The 17,779-nt window shown below is 39.4% G+C and overlaps 2 protein-coding genes across 2 annotated transcripts; both read left to right on the forward strand.

The window, feature by feature from the left end:
• The first annotated feature begins 698 nt into the window (after positions 1-698).
• mad2l2 (mitotic arrest deficient 2 like 2) lies at positions 699-5,832 on the forward strand. Its single transcript, XM_010733968.3, has 8 exons — positions 699-1,030; positions 1,251-1,369; positions 1,461-1,532; positions 1,620-1,720; positions 1,816-1,910; positions 4,545-4,618; positions 4,741-4,833; positions 5,013-5,832. Exons 1-8 carry the CDS (start codon positions 991-993, stop codon positions 5,049-5,051), a joined length of 633 nt encoding a protein of 210 aa, XP_010732270.1. The 5' UTR covers positions 699-990; the 3' UTR covers positions 5,052-5,832.
• A 5,630-nt stretch (positions 5,833-11,462) lies between these two features.
• On the forward strand, positions 11,463-16,337 carry tmem82 (transmembrane protein 82). The gene is made up of 6 exons (XM_010733966.3): positions 11,463-12,509; positions 12,631-12,700; positions 12,992-13,190; positions 13,395-13,809; positions 14,074-14,261; positions 14,873-16,337. The coding sequence occupies exons 1-6, from the start codon at positions 12,416-12,418 to the stop codon at positions 14,951-14,953; spliced, it is 1,047 nt and encodes a 348-aa protein (XP_010732268.1). The 5' UTR covers positions 11,463-12,415; the 3' UTR covers positions 14,954-16,337.
• The last annotated feature ends 1,442 nt before the right edge of the window (positions 16,338-17,779 follow it).

Consider the following 17,779-nt stretch of genomic DNA (forward strand, 5'->3'; position numbering starts at 1 on the left):
TCTCTATCTCTAGCTCTCTAGCTCTATCCTCTCTCTCTCCTCTCATCTCTCTTCTCTCTTCTAAGCGCGTAGTTCGTCCTCTGGATTTCCTCTGTTATCCCTGCGTCCCTGCCCCCGCCCGTCCTTGTTTCTTCACCCATCCCCCCCTACTCTATTCCCCCCCCAGTCCCCTGTTGTGCACTATGCCAACATCCCCACCCTTCTCCACTGGCTCCCCTGCCGACCCTGCTCCCACCCCCTCCCCCGTTGTGGCCTCCCTCCTCCTCGTCTCATCAACCGCAAGCCTCTTCAGATCCTGTTTGGACCCCCTTACATTATAGAATTGTTAGTATGCGGTCCTCTAGAATTAAAAAGGTTATCTTTTTCGTAGTACAGTGTTTTCTGTTCAAAACACTGGACTGGAAAGTCCTGCGCGTCATTCCTGGCGCCACACTAGCCTTTCAGAGCTAGTATAGTCATCAGGCTAAATAGTCGTTTACATAAAATAAAGATAAGAGTATGGAGTATGTCGTCTGTGATGGTCGTGTAATACAAGGCAGATATATATATATATAATATATATATATTATTATTATAGTTTATATATATTAGATATATTATAGATATATATATCTTATATATATATATACTATATATATCATATATCTCGATATAATAATATACAAAGTCACACTAACAGAAACATTAGTGCCTTCAACGTCATCACTAGTGGACGATGGACGCTTGTAAACAAACAGGTGACGTCGAAAACAACGCGCCACGTAGCCTCGGTAGCAGAGGTTTCGGTTTCTGGTTTTCGGGTCGTGGATTTATTTTTTTTATTAATTTCTTCGGTTCAGTTTAAAGCTGTCGGTTACCCCCGGTTGACTGACATCGTGACGTGTCGAGTAACAGAAGAAAGAAGGAGACAGCCTCGGCTGGATGATGCACGCCGCCGCTTGCAGCTAGAAAACTGTCTTTGTTTCATTTGAGTTTGTGTGGAAAGACAACATGACAACCCTGACGAGGCAAGACCTCAATTTTGGACAAGGTAAGACGACTGAGCCGACAGACAGAGCGTGTAGCTTGTAGCTGTGGTGTATAGCCACCGATTAATCAAACAAAAGTAGTAAACTGTACGCTGACTATAAGCCCGTCATTGCATGGCAGCACTAAATTGTGTGCAGTCTGCATGCAGTTTGGTGATGATTTATTGTGATGCAAGAACAGATTCACAACATGTGCTGTCCTCCTGATTCCTCTTTTTCAAGTGGTCGCCGACATCTTGTGTGAGTTCCTGGAAGTTGCTATTCATCTCATCCTGTATGTCCGGGAAGTTTATCCCTCTGGAATATTTCAGAAGAGAAAGAAATACAGTGTACCCGTGCAGGTACGCATTGATTTATGAAGTGTTTACTGTTTTACTCACAATCTTTAGGAAGACTATTTCTAACTAATACTGGTGTTCTTTTTATTTCCAGATGTCATGTCACCCAGAGTTGAATCAGTATATCCAAGACACTCTTCACTGTGTAAAGCCGCTCATTGAGAAGGTAAGACATGACCTGATGTCGAGGTTAAATTAGGACATATCTCTCATCTGCTCATGTAAACTGCTGAAATCTCCCATTTCCTCCCAGAATGATGCAGAGAAGGTGGTAGTGGTCATCATGGACAAAGAGCATCATCCGGTAGAGAGATTTGTGTTTGAGATTTCCCAACCCACACTGCTGTCCATCAGGTCACCGCCCTTCTTTGTCTTCTCCCTCTGCTGACTTTGTGATACACGTTGTCATGGTGATCGCGCACTAACTGCCCATGGTTTTGTCGTTACAGCTCGGACACGTTATTGTCACATGTGGAGCAGCTGTTGAGGGCGTTCATCCTGAAGATCAGTGTGTGCGATGCTGTTTTAAATAATAACCCACCAGGTAACGTCACCGATGACAAAGACGCACTAACCTCTGACTTTCACTTTCATATTCTAAAAACTTTCATGTGAATATCTGTAATTATGATTTTCTCTGATTCCTGATTCAATTTGGCCAGCATCAAGTATTAGTCATGCCCCTGTTTGTAAGATAAAAATATAATTGTTTGTCATTGTTATCATTGAGTTGTCATCACTGCACTCTTATTTCACTTGACTTGATTCACCAGCCAACATTAAATATTAACTATACATTATACACACCAAGACTTTGAATATACAGGTCAAAACTTCATTTAATCAGTTTTTGTAGCTCCACTACCCCTAACCCTATGATAGGGTAAATACGGGTTTGTTTATTTATTCTGAGACTTTCTTGTCAATTATTTGTTGTTATAATTATTGTTATGATTATTGAAAATGACACAAATTTACATTCTACATGAACTCTTTTCATGAAAAAGAGTTCAATCTTGTTTGCTTCACCCAAACATTTAAGAGGCATAAATTCACCTAAAAAGCCAACATCCACAATGCAGAGAACATAGACAATAAAGCCACAATTTGGGTGGTTCTTAAACCATCTGCTGTCTACAGCTGCTTCATACTTTGAAAAGCTTCTTCTTCACTTCATGAAACCTGGCAGCGTCTGACAGCAGCAGGACTGATATGTTGATAAATCTGCATACAGCCTCTGAAAAGTGTTGCAAGTGCTCCTCCAGCTTCATTAGGCAGAACACCACTGCTGCGTTAACAGAATTGATCAAGTTAGTAAGCCTAGCAGGCTGTGTAGTGCCCTAAACAAGCAATATTAATCACACACTTCCAGGGTTTTAGATTGTTATTGTCAGGGTTAAGGCAGTGGTTTGAATTTATACCTGTCAATCTCTGCAAAGGAGGCACATTTGGGTGTTACCTGAGAAGAACTATAAGACTGTGACATCACATCACAGCCTCTATGCAAGTCTCTGACTCTGGCCCCGTCGCCCCCATACATTATTACTGAGACCGCTCAGTAAATTCAGTATTAATACAACAAGCGTCGTTTTTTTCCTTCCTTCCTTCCTTCCTTCCTGTCGTCGTTTTTTTCTTCCTTCCTTTCGTCGTTGTTTTTCTTCCTTCCTTCCTTCCTTCCTTTCGTCGTTGTTTTCCTTCCTTCTTTCCTTCCTTCCTTCCGTCGTTTTTTCCTACCTTCCTTCCTATTGTCGTTTTTTTTCCCTTCCTTCCTTTCGTCGTTTTTGCCTTCCTTCCTTCCTTCCTTCCTTCCTTCCTTCCTTCCTTTTGTCATTTTTTTCCTTCCTTCCTTTCGTCGTTTTTTTCTTTCCTTCCTTCCTTCCTTTTGTCGTTTTTTTCCTTCCTTCCTTCCTTCCTTTTGTCGTTTTTTTCCCTCCTTCCTTTTGTCGTTTTTTCTTTCCTTCCCTACTTCCTTTCCACCTTCCTTTCGTCGTTTTTTTGCCTTCCTTCCTTTACTTCATTCTTTCCTTCCTTCCTTCCCTCCTTCCTTCCTTCCTTCATTGTTTTTTTTCCTTCCTTTCTTTCTTCCCTAATTTTTAAATAAATAAAGAAGGTAACAGCATCATTACTGTCTGTGACAGTCTTGCTGCCACCGTGGGTTCTTAGCACGAACCAGACGGAGACCAAACCCGTTTGTAAGGTATTTTTATTCAAGCAACAAGTCAGTTCCACACTACAGCCGATCACAGGCGTCTCGCTGTCGTCTGCCGTGTGTCTTCTTTTTGTCGTCCTTCCTCTTCCGGCCCAGCACGCTACTGTCGTGGAAAGGAGGGCGAGAGTGATTAGGCAGTTGAGTACAGGTGTGCTAATCACTCTCCCCTGGTGCTGCTCTCCTGAGCCCTCCCCACACCTCTCTCCTGCAGCTGATGCACCACGCCCCCCCTCCACACTGTCATTATCTTTACATTCAGTTCAATAAGGCATTTCAATAAAATGACAAAAAAAGGATGTAAGCATCAGTCACCTTTCATTTTGGTCAAAGCAGGCATTTATTTAAGTCTCATTGATCCACAAATACCTGACAAGCTGAAGAACCAAAGTCTGTTAAAGTGTCTGTTGAAATGAGTGAGATGACAAATTTTCCTACGTTTCTAGCTATAAATGATTTCTGTAGCTTGACATTTGCGGCCACAGTCGCAGTTTACAAATTTATTTTTAGACAAATATTTCTCTCCCTCTCCACTCTAGCGATGACATCACTCACTCTAGGTCTCGAAAATTCTCGCAATACACACCCATTCATTTTTTTGGCATGGTTTTTGCCGATTTTTGGCAAAACTCTTTTTGCAGAAACTCTTAGAAAAGTCATAGCACACCGATCCAAGCCGATCCGCACGTTTTGATACCTGTTTTGTGTGTGCGACACAAACTCTGGGAGGAGAAGGGAGCCAAAAAAACGGCCTAAGAATAATAAGCGTAAGAAGCGCGGTGGATAACATATAGTGTGCGCTTTCAGGCACACTCAATAAACATTTAGAGAGATGATCTAGAGAATTAGAAGAGAATCAAGCTTGTAATGGTTTTGGCTTTGTTAAGGAGATGATATGACACATAAATGATAATCAGTTGTGCATAGGTACAAATCAGAGACTTATTTGTGAACTGTTTGTATTTGTCACAGGGTGTTCATTTACAGTCTTAGTACATACCAGAGATGCTGCTACACGAAACATGGAGAAGGTTCAGGTCATCAAGGTGAGGTTTTTAAAACACTGCAAAGCTTTATTTCCTGGTATTGTAATAAAATATAATAATATGTAAACGCTGAATAATTATAATGCATGTTTTGTGTCACATTTGCACATCTCCCTCTTCAGGATTTTCCGTGGATAGTAGCTGATGAGCAGGAGGTCCACATGCAGGAACCCAGACTTATCCCATTGAAGACCATGACGTCTGACATAGTAAAAGTGAGAGGAAAGATCCCCCTCAGTTTAAAATATAGACACCATCCCTGGTTTAACTCTGTTTATATCAACACAGTGACACACATTATATTGACTGATTTTGTAATTATGTTTCATTGTATTGTCATGTCCGTACTCCATTTTCTTTTAACTGATATCTGGTTGTTCTTTGTCTTTAACAGATGCAGCTCTACGTGGAAGAGAGAGCCCACAAAACGTAGGTCCTCTCTCTCTGCAGAAAGAAATGAGCATTACTGCACCAGGAGCCAATCTGTGACTCCGATGAGTCATTAGCAAAGCGTATAACAGCCTATGGGAGCTGAGACAGCCAGCGAGGAACATGAGTTTTTGTTTAACCATTGAGGAGAGAGAGATGTGTATTTATGCTGAAGTTGGTGTGAAAGGTTGGACTGATAACACTGAGCTAACATTTTATTCAAAATCAAATCTGGCCCAGACTGTTTACTGTCTGCCAAATGTTATTCTATTGTCGTGTGTTGTGTTTAATTACTTTCAGATCTGCAGTGTGACATGCTGATCATAATGTAGTCGTTGGACAATGACAATAAAATATCTACTCAAATATCTACCACCTGCAGCCACACCAGTACAAACCAATGGTATCAGGTTAACCCTTAGCTGTGTTGTGTCTTCACTCTGTTTCTCTGTGTAAGGGAATTGTTTTGCTAATGCTCCCTGGAGGTTGTCTTTACACTTTCACAGAGAGACCAGAGGTGAGATCATCATCTTCTGTTTTAAAGACAGTTTTTCACACACTGTGATGTCCCCCTGAGTCATGGCAGGTCTTTGCATGCTGTTTTGGGCAGGTTCTTCTGGAATAAAGGGGATCTTAATATGTTTTCTCATTTGCAACCAGTGGTAATGATGAAGTTCAAAATGTTGATGTTGTGAGAGGAACACTTTCATTTTTATTGCTGATAACAACATGATTTGATTTGTGAAAATTTATTGAATTGGAATAAAACATTTTTTAACACACAATAACTATTTGTCTTAATATCTATTAATCCAAGACCTTTTTAGCATGACCCTTGGTAATAAGTCAAATCCATTTTTCTATATAAAATAACAATGCTGATGGCTGAGAGTCTTCATCACTCCTAACAGCGAGGTATTTACTCACTCTTAGACAGCTGACTCCTTCTAATGTTTAGAAATGTAACCCGAACAGCCAAAGGGCAGCATTTTTTCTTTTATCATATACAGACAGCATGTTTCTCTGCCATTCATGACATCAGATTATTTAGTCTTCACATGAAAAATATCAATCCATAGTCATAATGTTAAAATAAGATGAAGACTAAGCTTTCAGTTCTTAAACTCATGGTGGTGTCCTTTCTTATTTCAGAAATATACACTTTCAAATATGAACATTGTAATGACAAAAAAAATGTCATTATGATCGCAATGCAATTTTTTTTGTTATGTTACTCCAGTTATGTGTTAGCATTGAGCTAAGTGTTAATTATTTCCATAAACACATATGTGAAATGTGGATCTTGTCCATTTCTTGCTGGAGAATCTTGTTCTTTGCATCCAGCTTTGCAGAGAACTTCTCCTGGTTCAGTTTGTGTGCCTGTTGCAGCTCCTCATAAGTTGTTTGCAGGAGTTTCTTCTGCTTGAGGTCAGACCTAAGAGTGTCAGCCTGCTGTCTGACATCAATTACATCAGCTTGACAACGGAGAGACACACTCATCTTGTCCAGTTGGTCTTGGAGAGACTTGAAGAACTCCGTGTGTCACTCTCTCTTCTCCTGGAGTGCAGCGGCCGCTTCATCAAAATCAGATTGCAGGCGATTCTTCTGCAAGATCTAAATATCGAGATCATGCTGAAGGACTTCAGCCTGTTTTCTGATTTTGGGAACATCATGTTCATACCTTGCACTGAGCACTTGGTATGAAATACGGAGTCGTTCCAGTTCCTCTTGGAGAAGCGTGTTCTTCCCCGCCTGGAACTCCTAGTCTCCATAAGCCCCCATGTTAACTTCACAGCAAAAATATACATGTATACTTGTACAAAATAAACTGTCTTTAGATAATTTCCCACTAAATGACAACTGCACTGAGTCTTAATTTCTATTTAACTCACCTGATCAAATCATAATAAGAGGCTTAGAGCAATGCATAATTAGCGGCCTTAATTTGTAATAGACAGGGACAGACATGCAACGTAGCCGCACCTTCATGGTTAAAACTTGGGAGTGTGTGTGCTGGTAAGATGTGGAGGGATGCCTTCGTCTGTTAACTAAGCTAGCATGTTTCAGAGTTGTTAATTCTGTCAAGCGTCAGGTTGTTATTGATGTTTTAATGTGTTTCAGTCTGTAAAAATTGTTGAAATTGTTCATTTTTTAAAATTTACTTTTATATGATCTGTATTAGAAGGGCACACGGCATGAAAGTGTGTTACACATATTAAAGGTGCATATAGGGTGATATATGAAGAATTTTAAATTTTTTATTTGAACAGGAATTTAAGCCACTTTGAATATGTTATATTTTGTTTTCTTTGTTGTTCATTATTTATGTTTAATTCTTAATTTAATTTTAAAATGCAGATATAATAACTAACATATTTTGGTGTGTACATTTTATTCATAATAGTATATATGTCTTTAAAAAACCTGGGAAGCGTGTGTGCTGGCATCTGAGGGAGAGCTGTGTACCTGCATGTGTGTGTGTCCCTGCTCCATAGGTGTGGATTCATTCAATTCTGGTCACCTGAATGATTCTACCATACCACACAAGCAACCGATCTACAGCTGCTACACTTGCAACATTACAGTTTGTATTGTTTGGCAACTTCTTGCTCCATCACTCCATCACTCTTCCTCTACCAATGCTCACCTGAGTCTTTTTGCCTCCGCCATTGTGTCCGTTGAAGCTGCTGAGCCCAGTTACATTGTCTTTTCGCTCAACTCCAGTTCTGGCACGACGCTGGCTCCACTCAATGTCAGCATTTACCTGCACCATGGGCCTGAAAAAAAAAACTGTTCCTGGTGAAACAAACACTTCACAAACACTCCCCCGGTGCGCTGAGCTGACAGTTGGAGCCACCCGGCTAATAATCTGAGCTAAGATTAGCTAACAGCACCTATAGTTTGCAGTAGATTATTTAACTGTCAATCAGAATAACACTGCAAATCACAAAGAGCTGAGGCAGAGCAGCTGGAGGACATCAGAGGAAATATCAGAAGACATTTTCTCCATAAAATATGATCCAGTTTTACCAAAATAAGTGAAATAGTTGGTGGTGTGTGACTTAGTACTGTAAAGCATTCTGTAAAAAGTTACATAATGCAGAAATGTTACATTTTATAATCTTCTGTTTTTTAAAGGTACTATATAAATCAAGTTATTATTAGAATTTCCTCATTCATTACAACTGTATTGAGTGTGAATTTCTACGTAACTCAACCATTCCGTTTAAATTAAGGCTTAAAGTAAAGTTAACAGTGTTTCATTTATGTGTACATCGCTTTAAAATTGCAGCTGGCAAAGGTAGGGCTTATTTCTTATTTCTTTTTGTATGTATCAATAAAGCCTTCTAAGCAGCTGTTTCTGCACACCTCCCCCTGTTGATTTTGAGTGATTATAGTGAATGCTCTGATCAATGAATATAAATAAATATTGATTTGTTTGTGATGACAGTTTAGTTTAGTTTAATTTAGCTGCAAAAAGCACAACACACAAAAAAGGGATTTGCCCCATCTAGTGGTTATCTTCTTATTATGCTCTTTGTACAGCATGACAGACTAAAATGACTAATAATAATTCATAGAGCACTCAGTCATTTGAAAATAACACATTTTCTCCTTCCCTTTAGTTATGAAATTGCTGTAGTGGTTGTACTGCTGTATTACCTGCTGTGCAGACATAATCAATGTGAAGAGACACATGGGGCAGAACGTCTTCTTTCTGTGCCATAAGCAAATATTCTGTCATTCAACCCATCTCATTACTGAGTGAGATTAGAGTTTATAAGGTTACTTAGAAAAGGATGTGAGAGCTGTCAGTGAGCTGCCCACCGTTTCCTCCACACTGCTCCTGCAAGGATCATGCTCATGGAGCCAGACAGTTCCAGAAGGAGTTTACAATAATATTTAAATGTAAATACTAAAAAAGAAATTCACTTAGCAAGACATAGGTACCAATTACAAGGCACGGTATGTTGTAAAAATATGTTGTAATAATATTTAAAGGGAATAAAAGAGATTTATTAAGAGACTCAATACAACCCCGTTGCACCTTATTTTGTTATCATTATGCACTGTTTAACTTGTAAAAGTGGCGTTGGACACGTCTTAAATGCTCTTGTGTCTTGCACTTTAGACCATGAGCTGTAGATCATTTAAACAGGGCCCACGAAAGAGTGAAAGGTGAGTGCCTCTGTGTTCTTAAACTACTCCTGAGAGAAAGATTATGTAACAATAAAGCAGCAGCTGCAACACTCCCAAAATCCAAATGCATTCATTGTACAGTGACAAGCAGCAAATCCTCACAGCTAAGAAGCAGCGCATTAGTATTCGCCATTCTTTCTTGATGATTGACTCAAAACATTGATTAATAATCAAATAAATCAATCAAGTTAATCAGCTCTGTCTCATTATATTTTTGTACTAGCTCCTATCTGTATTACATTTATGTCAAAAATATATCTGGACTATACTAGGAGTGGGAGTGGTTTGTACTGGAAGTCTGTTGCATGATTTTCTTTAAAAAGGTGTGGTTGTTTAGATAATGGGTGGAGGCCCCAAGTGCCTTAAGTGTCTATGAAGAAAAATGAGAACAAAAGCTCCCTTGACCTATTTTGCATGCCACATTTGTAAGGTGTCAGTAGTGGCCTAATATAATATCATGATATTTCAGGGTATTTCTGCTATTATTTCTGCTATATGTTTTCTTGAGATCACAAAGCTTGTTTTCTTGTGATATCTTGAGAAAACAAAAGGCTGTTTTCTTAATGAGATAATGAGATCATTCATCAACCCTTTTGTCACTGAAGTGCAGTCATCTATGAAGTTGCAATTTCTCTTTATATCTCAGGGGTAAATCTGCCTTGCTCCTCTGTGGGAAATGAACTCTCCTTCAATCATTTGAATAATTACAGAGAGCAACTAAAGAGATGCTGTACCTCGAGGGAAGAGAGAAACCCTTCAGTCTCATTGTACTCACATATGAATAACAAATTAAGCTATTCTTTGTATTCTTGGTATACTGTCGAGCAATTGAATATGTATCAACCAAGTATGGGAGAGAAACTCCTCAGTTTCCAAATGCCAAATTACAGAGTGTTGTTGATGTAACACAGTGGTCAGTGTGCCCCTCTCCAAACTTGCGTTGTATTGCAGGCATGAAATTCATAATGAACATATATTTCCAAGTTTATCAGTTTGAACATTATAGTGTGTGTTTGCATGCACTTAGATATAACTTGTGAACTTGCAAGACATAATAGGACTTGACACAATGTTTTCTCAATATTCAGTTGACTCTTGTTGATGCATGGTTGGATGTTTTATTAAGACAACACATATTACAATAAATTAAATAAATAACAAGTATTTTTGAAGCTCTTATGTAACTTTCAGTTTCAGCTATATAAGAAATTATGACAAAAGGTTAATGAAAGAAACAAAATTCCATCCGAAATAAAAACAAACAAACATTTGATTTGATTTTTCTTGCACATAAAAAAGGCTTCGATGTGAGCACACTGTGTTTCCATTGTGTTTTTCTAAAAAGCTTTTACGTTTAAATTAAATCTAAATGTATCAAACATGTCTGTCCTCCACCATCAGCACCTATGAATGTAGTATCCTGTCACATATCCTAAGATGTAAATGGACACCAGTGCAGCCAGAGCTCCTGCTGTCTTCACTCCTACCCCAGTGCTGCCAATACACGCTTTGTTGCAGAGCCTGTGAATGTAACACAAAGGGAGGCTGAGTCAGGTAAATCAGCTTATGGTTTTGCCTCAACAGTACCTTCTTATAACTCTGTACATGTTCCCCTCAGTAGCAAAAAATAAACTTTTTGTCATTATGTCTCACCTCATCATAGTAGACTGTGATGCCTCTACATTCATGTCGATGTTGCCCTCATTCCAGCGATCATATTGCACGTTGCCAGCACTGTTGGAGCGCATATGGGCAGTCCTTCCGCTCTTTGGACACATGGAATCTGTGCTCAGACACACTGAGGGTGAAGAGTTATCTGCATAAAACAAAATATCTCCAACACAAATGTCCATGAATCATTATAAAATATCTTGACAGCAGTAAAAATAAGAAAACACAGAGTTGAATATGATCTCATTATGTGTAGGAATTTAAAAGTAACTACACGCTGTTTCATTACTTTGTACTTGTAATATATCATAATGCACTTAAAGTGTTACTAAATGTGTCTTACATAATATTTAAAATTTTCAGTTTTTGTGCAGATAAATCACATCAATCAAGTATTCAAAGTGTTTTTCGGCCCAGGACCTTAATCAGACCACATGACATATCAAATATAATAAATAATCATTTTATTTCATTGATGACTGTCACCTAAAGCATTCAATTCAGATAAACTCAAGCTGTGCTCACCTGTATGAGTCTCAAATAGTCAACAACCTGCACTGAAAGTTCTACTTTCCAGCTATTTAAAAAACACGACTGAGACTGAGAGAGTCATGCCTCTTGCTTGGCATGAGACCTTGGTCATAGTACAAGTGTTTACTGCAATCATCCTGTCATAAAACCATTAGTTGGACTCCATCTTTTGTCTTTCACCTCCATATGCAACCCTTTCTTAGTGATAAAGGGCAACTTAAGCTCTGTGTGGTTTGTTAGTCTCCAGTTTCATCACACCTTGTGCAGATAGTGGGCTGAAAAGTAAAATACTAGATTTGGTTTGGTCTCTGTGGCTGAAACGCTGCGTACTGAAACAGATAAACATGTTGCACCTTGTTTCTGAAGGAATAACAGCGCCCTCTTGTGTTTTAGATGTAAAACAATTGCGCAACCTCAGCTCCTCACTTTTTTTATTACTGTAAATGTACTAATGTCTCAAATCTATTGCCCTTATCAATCATTTATTATCATAAACAATTTGCTTGAAATTATGTCCACAAGACCTCATGTGTAGCTCTTTCTAGGATTTCTAGGTTTACCCCTTTTCTCTCCTTGAAATATTGGTCTGGACAAAATGTGATTTTTCAGAAAAAAACTATGAGATGAAGAGCAAAAGCAACATTTATATTGTAGCTTGCGGATAACTTGAGAGCTAACGCCTGCTGTCATTTCAGAGTGTAAAGTATTTCCCATAGTGCAACAACCTCCATTATCTTGTTATGACTCAGACTGCCGAGGGCCTCTGCTGCACCGACACTCAGATGACCTTTGGTACAGGACACAGAGCAGGCTTCTGGTTCAGTTTTGAGGCAATAAAGACAAACAGAAGAGCTGAGCGGATTTATTGTAACACGATCAGGAATAACCACAAAATATGTGAAATTACTTAAAATAAAAGTAGTGACATTTAAATTACCTTACTTCTTCTAAGTCAAAGGCAGTACGATGTTATCCTTTATTACATCGTTTCTCCCGACTTCCTACTTCCTACCAGAGTGGTTGACTTTAGACACAAATCCATTGGATTGTTTACTTCAAGGTAAGCTCCTCATCTATTCATTGTCTCTGACGTCCACATTGCTACAGGCTATTCTTAACTGTTTACAGTGGGTGGCTGAAATGTGTTATTGGTTGCAAATTCAGTGTTATGTGACCTGCAGGACTGGTGGGTGCATGTGGGATCTCTGTGCTATGCTCCCTGATGAGGGTGCACTTATTTCTAGAAGAGAGGTGAGAAATTTGACCTTTTTGCACTTATTTCTAGAAGAGAGGTGAGAAATTTGACCTTTTTTCTTTTTAAAGATTATTTTTTTGGCCTTTATTGATAGGACAGCTGAAGATAGACAGGAAGCGGGGGGCAGAGGGAGGGGGAGTGACACGCAGTAAATTAGCCGTCCGATGCGGGATAAGAAATTTGGCCTTTAATAGATCTAGAGCAACAAAATCTAGATATACCTATTTCAGATTCTTTATAGTTTATTAGTGTAATTTCTGATTTATTTTTCCCACTGTAATGCACAGCTGGAGTGATAAAAATGATAACGAGACGTCACATCAGCAGACATCCAGTCATCAAAGGAAAACTAAAGCTGGATTTCCTGAGATGCTCCAGTTTTTCGTTGTGACTGGGTTGCTGGCTGTTGTGGGCACCCGTGTTGCCTCCCTGGTTGTACTGGAGTTTTGTCTGCGAGCAATTTCTGGATGGGTAACAGCTGGACCAGTAAGAAACCACTTATGTAACAAAAATATGCCTGACACTCAACTGTATTTTCTGATTTGCTTGTTGCTTTATTGCTCAATTTTGCTGAGTTGATTTCTCAGATTTATCATGCTGTGATGGCTCGTGGTATCTATCATAACAAACAGCCCATCATCTGTTTTGATTCATCCATCAGTTCTGTTCATATGCTCTTTTGCTCCCCAGGAGTCCAGAAAATTTCTGCAGCAGCTGTTAGTTCAAAGCCAGTTCTCTCTGGGCTGTGCTCTGAGCGCCAGTTTGAGTTTTCTCCACGAGGGGGCGTCACAGTGCTGGCTATGCCTACTTCTGGCAGCAGCACTCAGCTGGTTCCTGGCTCGGCAGGCCACACGCCTGCTGCACCATGTCATGGCTCTGTATAAACTCCACAGCTCACAGCGCTACTGCGGCATTTGCATCACCCTTCTCACATCAGGCCGCTGCCTGCTGCCCATGCTGTGCAGGACTATGATCATTACTTTCTTTGTGGCTGTGGTGGCTTCCATCTCAATCATCAATAAACACTTCCTCTCTGCAACAGAGGCCCTTAGGTTCTGGACGCCGCTGACTATCTGTTACACACTGTTGGTTGTGTACATGCAGGGTGAGAAACACTCAGATCAGATCAGAGATCAGAGTGCAATGCTCATTAGACACTGATTAATCTGCAGGACCTTTAATAACACTACAGTCTGATGGTGTGGTAGTATGAACCACTCTCAGGACTGGAGAATTCAATTATTTATTCATTAGTTTGGTGCCACTCTCTGGTCTTGTCTGACCATTAATGCATCCATTATTAATCTGTCCTTAATTGTGTACATTTTTACGAATCATTTCCCTCTAATGCTACATTTTGGTTCTGCAGAGGAGCAGCATCGTCTGCGCGGCAGCCAGGCTGTTCTGAACGCAGTGGTGGTACGTCTCGGTGGTTTGATGGTCCTGATGCTGACTGTTGGACGCTGGGCCGACGTGCTCCACATCCTAATGTGTTTCCTGGGTGAGGCCAGCTGTCTAATCCCCACTATGGATCTGCTGGATGCGGCATCCTCACAGGTCAGCGAGTCTCCCTGGAAGCAGCACTCAGGGCTGAAAGCACTTTCTGTCCATTGGGACCCCAAAACTGGGGCAGAATATCAATGTGTTCATTAGACTGGGTCCCAAGATGAAGCTGAACTTCTCAAACTTATATCCCAGGTGGAGAAGGTTTAAGATCCCCACGACAGATTCAGGTCAAAGTATTCTCTGATTCAGAATACAGAGCCTACTTTTTCATTTCACTGAGCTTGCCTGATTAAAGAGCTCAAAGTTTCAAATATGAGCACATATTGTTGATAAAGTGCTTCTATAAAAAGTTGCATTCTTTGCATTTATGTTAATTGGCTTTAAAACCAGAGGGTTGAAACTAATCTGCAAATAAAATATTGATAACATTCATTAAATGAGATTGACCTGAAAGATATTTATTCAATAATACACTGAAATCTCAGTTTAATATATTGTTGCTATTAAAACAATATATGTGATATAGTCACAATATTTGTGAATAACGTTGATAACAACATGCAGAAGCAGAGTAGATAATCTGTTTGTAACTCCAGTGCAGAAGCTCGGTTATTCATCTTATGTTATGCATTTTATTTGTCATATCTGTTGTGTGCGTGTAGGAAGAAGAGGATTATACGGATTACGTCCAAAGAGAGCACAGACGAAGACCACAGACACGAGAGAAGGAGCATCAGAGATAAACACTCTGATTTTAAAAGCACTAGTTCATGAACAATGAATGCTTCTGTATGTAGAATGTATTATTTTTTCATTAAAAACTCCAAGTGTATATTGTGACTAATGTTTTGGAAATTTAATCTCGTTTTAATCTTACAGAAAAAGCAAATTCAACAACCATTGCTTTGGTGTGGATAATAATATATCTGCTATTTATTATTACTCTCTAATCATTTCTTTTTGGTTGTCAGTTTTTAATACTACAATTCAGGTAATCAACTTGCAGGTCTGGATGTTATTCTCGGAGTCTTTGCGACCTCTAGGGTGAATAACCACTGTAATCTTGGGGAGATTTAGGACATGTCAGCTCTCTCTCCTGGAGAGAGTCATTGTTCCAAGTTTTTCTTTGTGGGGCCCCAGAGCCTGAAGGCTGTGTAACCCTTTCCACGGCCTACTGATGGATGAGAGTAAAGTATAATGTGTATGTTATGTTGCTATAATTAAGTCTAGCTGCCAGAAATCATCTGGTTTTAATTATCCCACTAACTGGTGTGATTTAGAGCAAAAACTCTATTGTATTTTTGCAACAATAGAACCATTTTCTTTTTACCTTTTTTTTTAACACTCAAAGATATGACATCTTTTACATAGTGCATGTTATGAATTTCAGAGGGGTTTACATTTACACACGAGACTATCCCTGACGGCTCACATGGAGGGTTTATAGCATTAAACAAATGACTGCACGTAAATGGACTGAATGCAGAAAACAAAACACGTTCATTAAAACTGACACAGGTCGCTATTTATTTTCAGCTGCTACGCAGTTACTGACGTCTGCAAACGTTAATAACAAACCCCAAACAGCTTAGGACAGCAGTTTGGTAAGTTTAATTTTTCATCATGTACATAAACATCGTCCCCGCTTTTGTCGTGTCTCTCCAGAGATTGTCTGGTTGAAAAGAAAAGGCAAAATGGCTGACGACAACGTTAGTGCTTGTAAAGTCACACAAAATGGCGTTAGACAAAGGAAAGGCTGTGTTACTTGGTTTTTACTCTGACTCTGGCTGCATCTGAATTATCATAGAGGGGTATAAACAAAACAAAACAAACTCTAATGGACATTGTTTGCGTACTAACACCAAATATGCTTTATAACACCCGAGAGGCTTTCATAAGTTACCGCCTTTGCTGCATTTTCTCGTAACGCTAAAGCCTGACTTCATGTGACAATTTCTCTGAAACACACACACACATCAAATTAAATCCACATTTTGACGCCGACATTATGCCCATAAGATGTGTCTTTATTGAGAGCTGTGGGCTGACAGAAACATATTCCATGAGAAGGTTTTTTTTGTTATAATCATTCCCGTCATTCCGTGTCAAAACAAAAAAAAAAAAAAAGGCGTGTGAAATTACAGTGGGCACATTAGCCTGGCGGTCCAGTTCCCCAAGATAATCCAGGTCTGAGAATCACTGACGAGGAAATTTAGTTTTTGGTGTCTAGTCGATCCACCAAAATAGGAAATTGTACTCCCATAGGTTTATTAGATTTTTAACTGAATAGAGCTCCACATCAGGACGGATTCAGTAGACACAGGGAGGACGTTCTCCATGCGCACCCGAATATGGTGAAAATGCCCATTGAAATGACTGAGCGCTTGTTGACACCTCCTCTGGAGACTTCCAGACTTTTCTGTTCTCATCTGATAGGCACGCTGCACGCATGCGCAAAAGCCGTCCTGCGAGTCCCCTGTTACCGCATTTTAACGCAGGCGCACTGCCCGCCTTTGAATGTGCGTGCTTAAAATAGTAACAAAAGCAGAATAATGCTGTAGTGTAGTAACAGAGCCTTTCCATGCCAAGCTTTAATGAAATGATCGTTTTCTATTGGCTAAACGTATACATTCAGCGCCAGTATGGACAAAATGTACTGAGGACTAAATCAGCCGGAGCCATTTTATCTACAGATGTTGGCCCCCTGATTAAGCTGACATTTTTAAAAAAAAAGAAATGCACACAATGAGGATACATCATAAAAATATTACAAACAGGGATAGTCTGCTGGGAAAAACTCATAAAAAACAGTGCAGCTTTTATTTGCCCCTCATCAGTGCTTATCACCACTGTTCTCTTGAACCTTTGGACATGGGCCCAATCGCCCGTGTTACTTATTAGCTTAAAAAACCGAGCTCAGACCAGGTCAAAGTTTTTGACTTTATAGTCTCTACGCCATTTTGTGTCCCACTAGCAGGAGGTATTACAAGCAAAAAGGGCAGACACCGCGTCAATAAAGTGTAAAGCAGAATCAGACAAACAATAAACTTCATTTTGATGACATGTTTTATGAATAACCTTTGTCCTCTTGTGTCTGTGGCATTGCTCCACTGCTCAATCCTGTGCTAATCCGGTTATAGTTTATACTATATGTTGTTTTGAGTCTCATTCTGTCAATCAGCTAAAATCTTAGCTAAAGTATTTAATTTGGATGTAATACTTTTTCTCAGACACTAATCTGTTTGGAGCAGCACTCCTGTACTTAATGGATAAACTTTTTTATTCCCCCAAACTAGTATGAATATTGTTAATATTGGCTTGTGAGCTGAGTTTTTTTCAGGTTACAGACTACTGTAACTGTCAAACTAAAGGAAAAGAATTGTTTTAGTAACACTTTGGTGTTCTCCAAGTCTCTGAACACTTTATTTTGTTTCAGATTTATACAAAACTTCCAGTTAATTCAGTGGACAGAGTACAGTTAATTACAAAAAAACCTCTCTTAAACTAAGAAGAGGTCCTACACTCTAATCTATTTTGTTATTAAGATCATAAAGCTGCTCTCTTCAGGG

This window comes from Larimichthys crocea, chromosome XV (assembly GCF_000972845.2).
Source record: "Larimichthys crocea isolate SSNF chromosome XV, L_crocea_2.0, whole genome shotgun sequence".
NCBI lineage: Eukaryota > Metazoa > Chordata > Actinopteri > Sciaenidae > Larimichthys > Larimichthys crocea.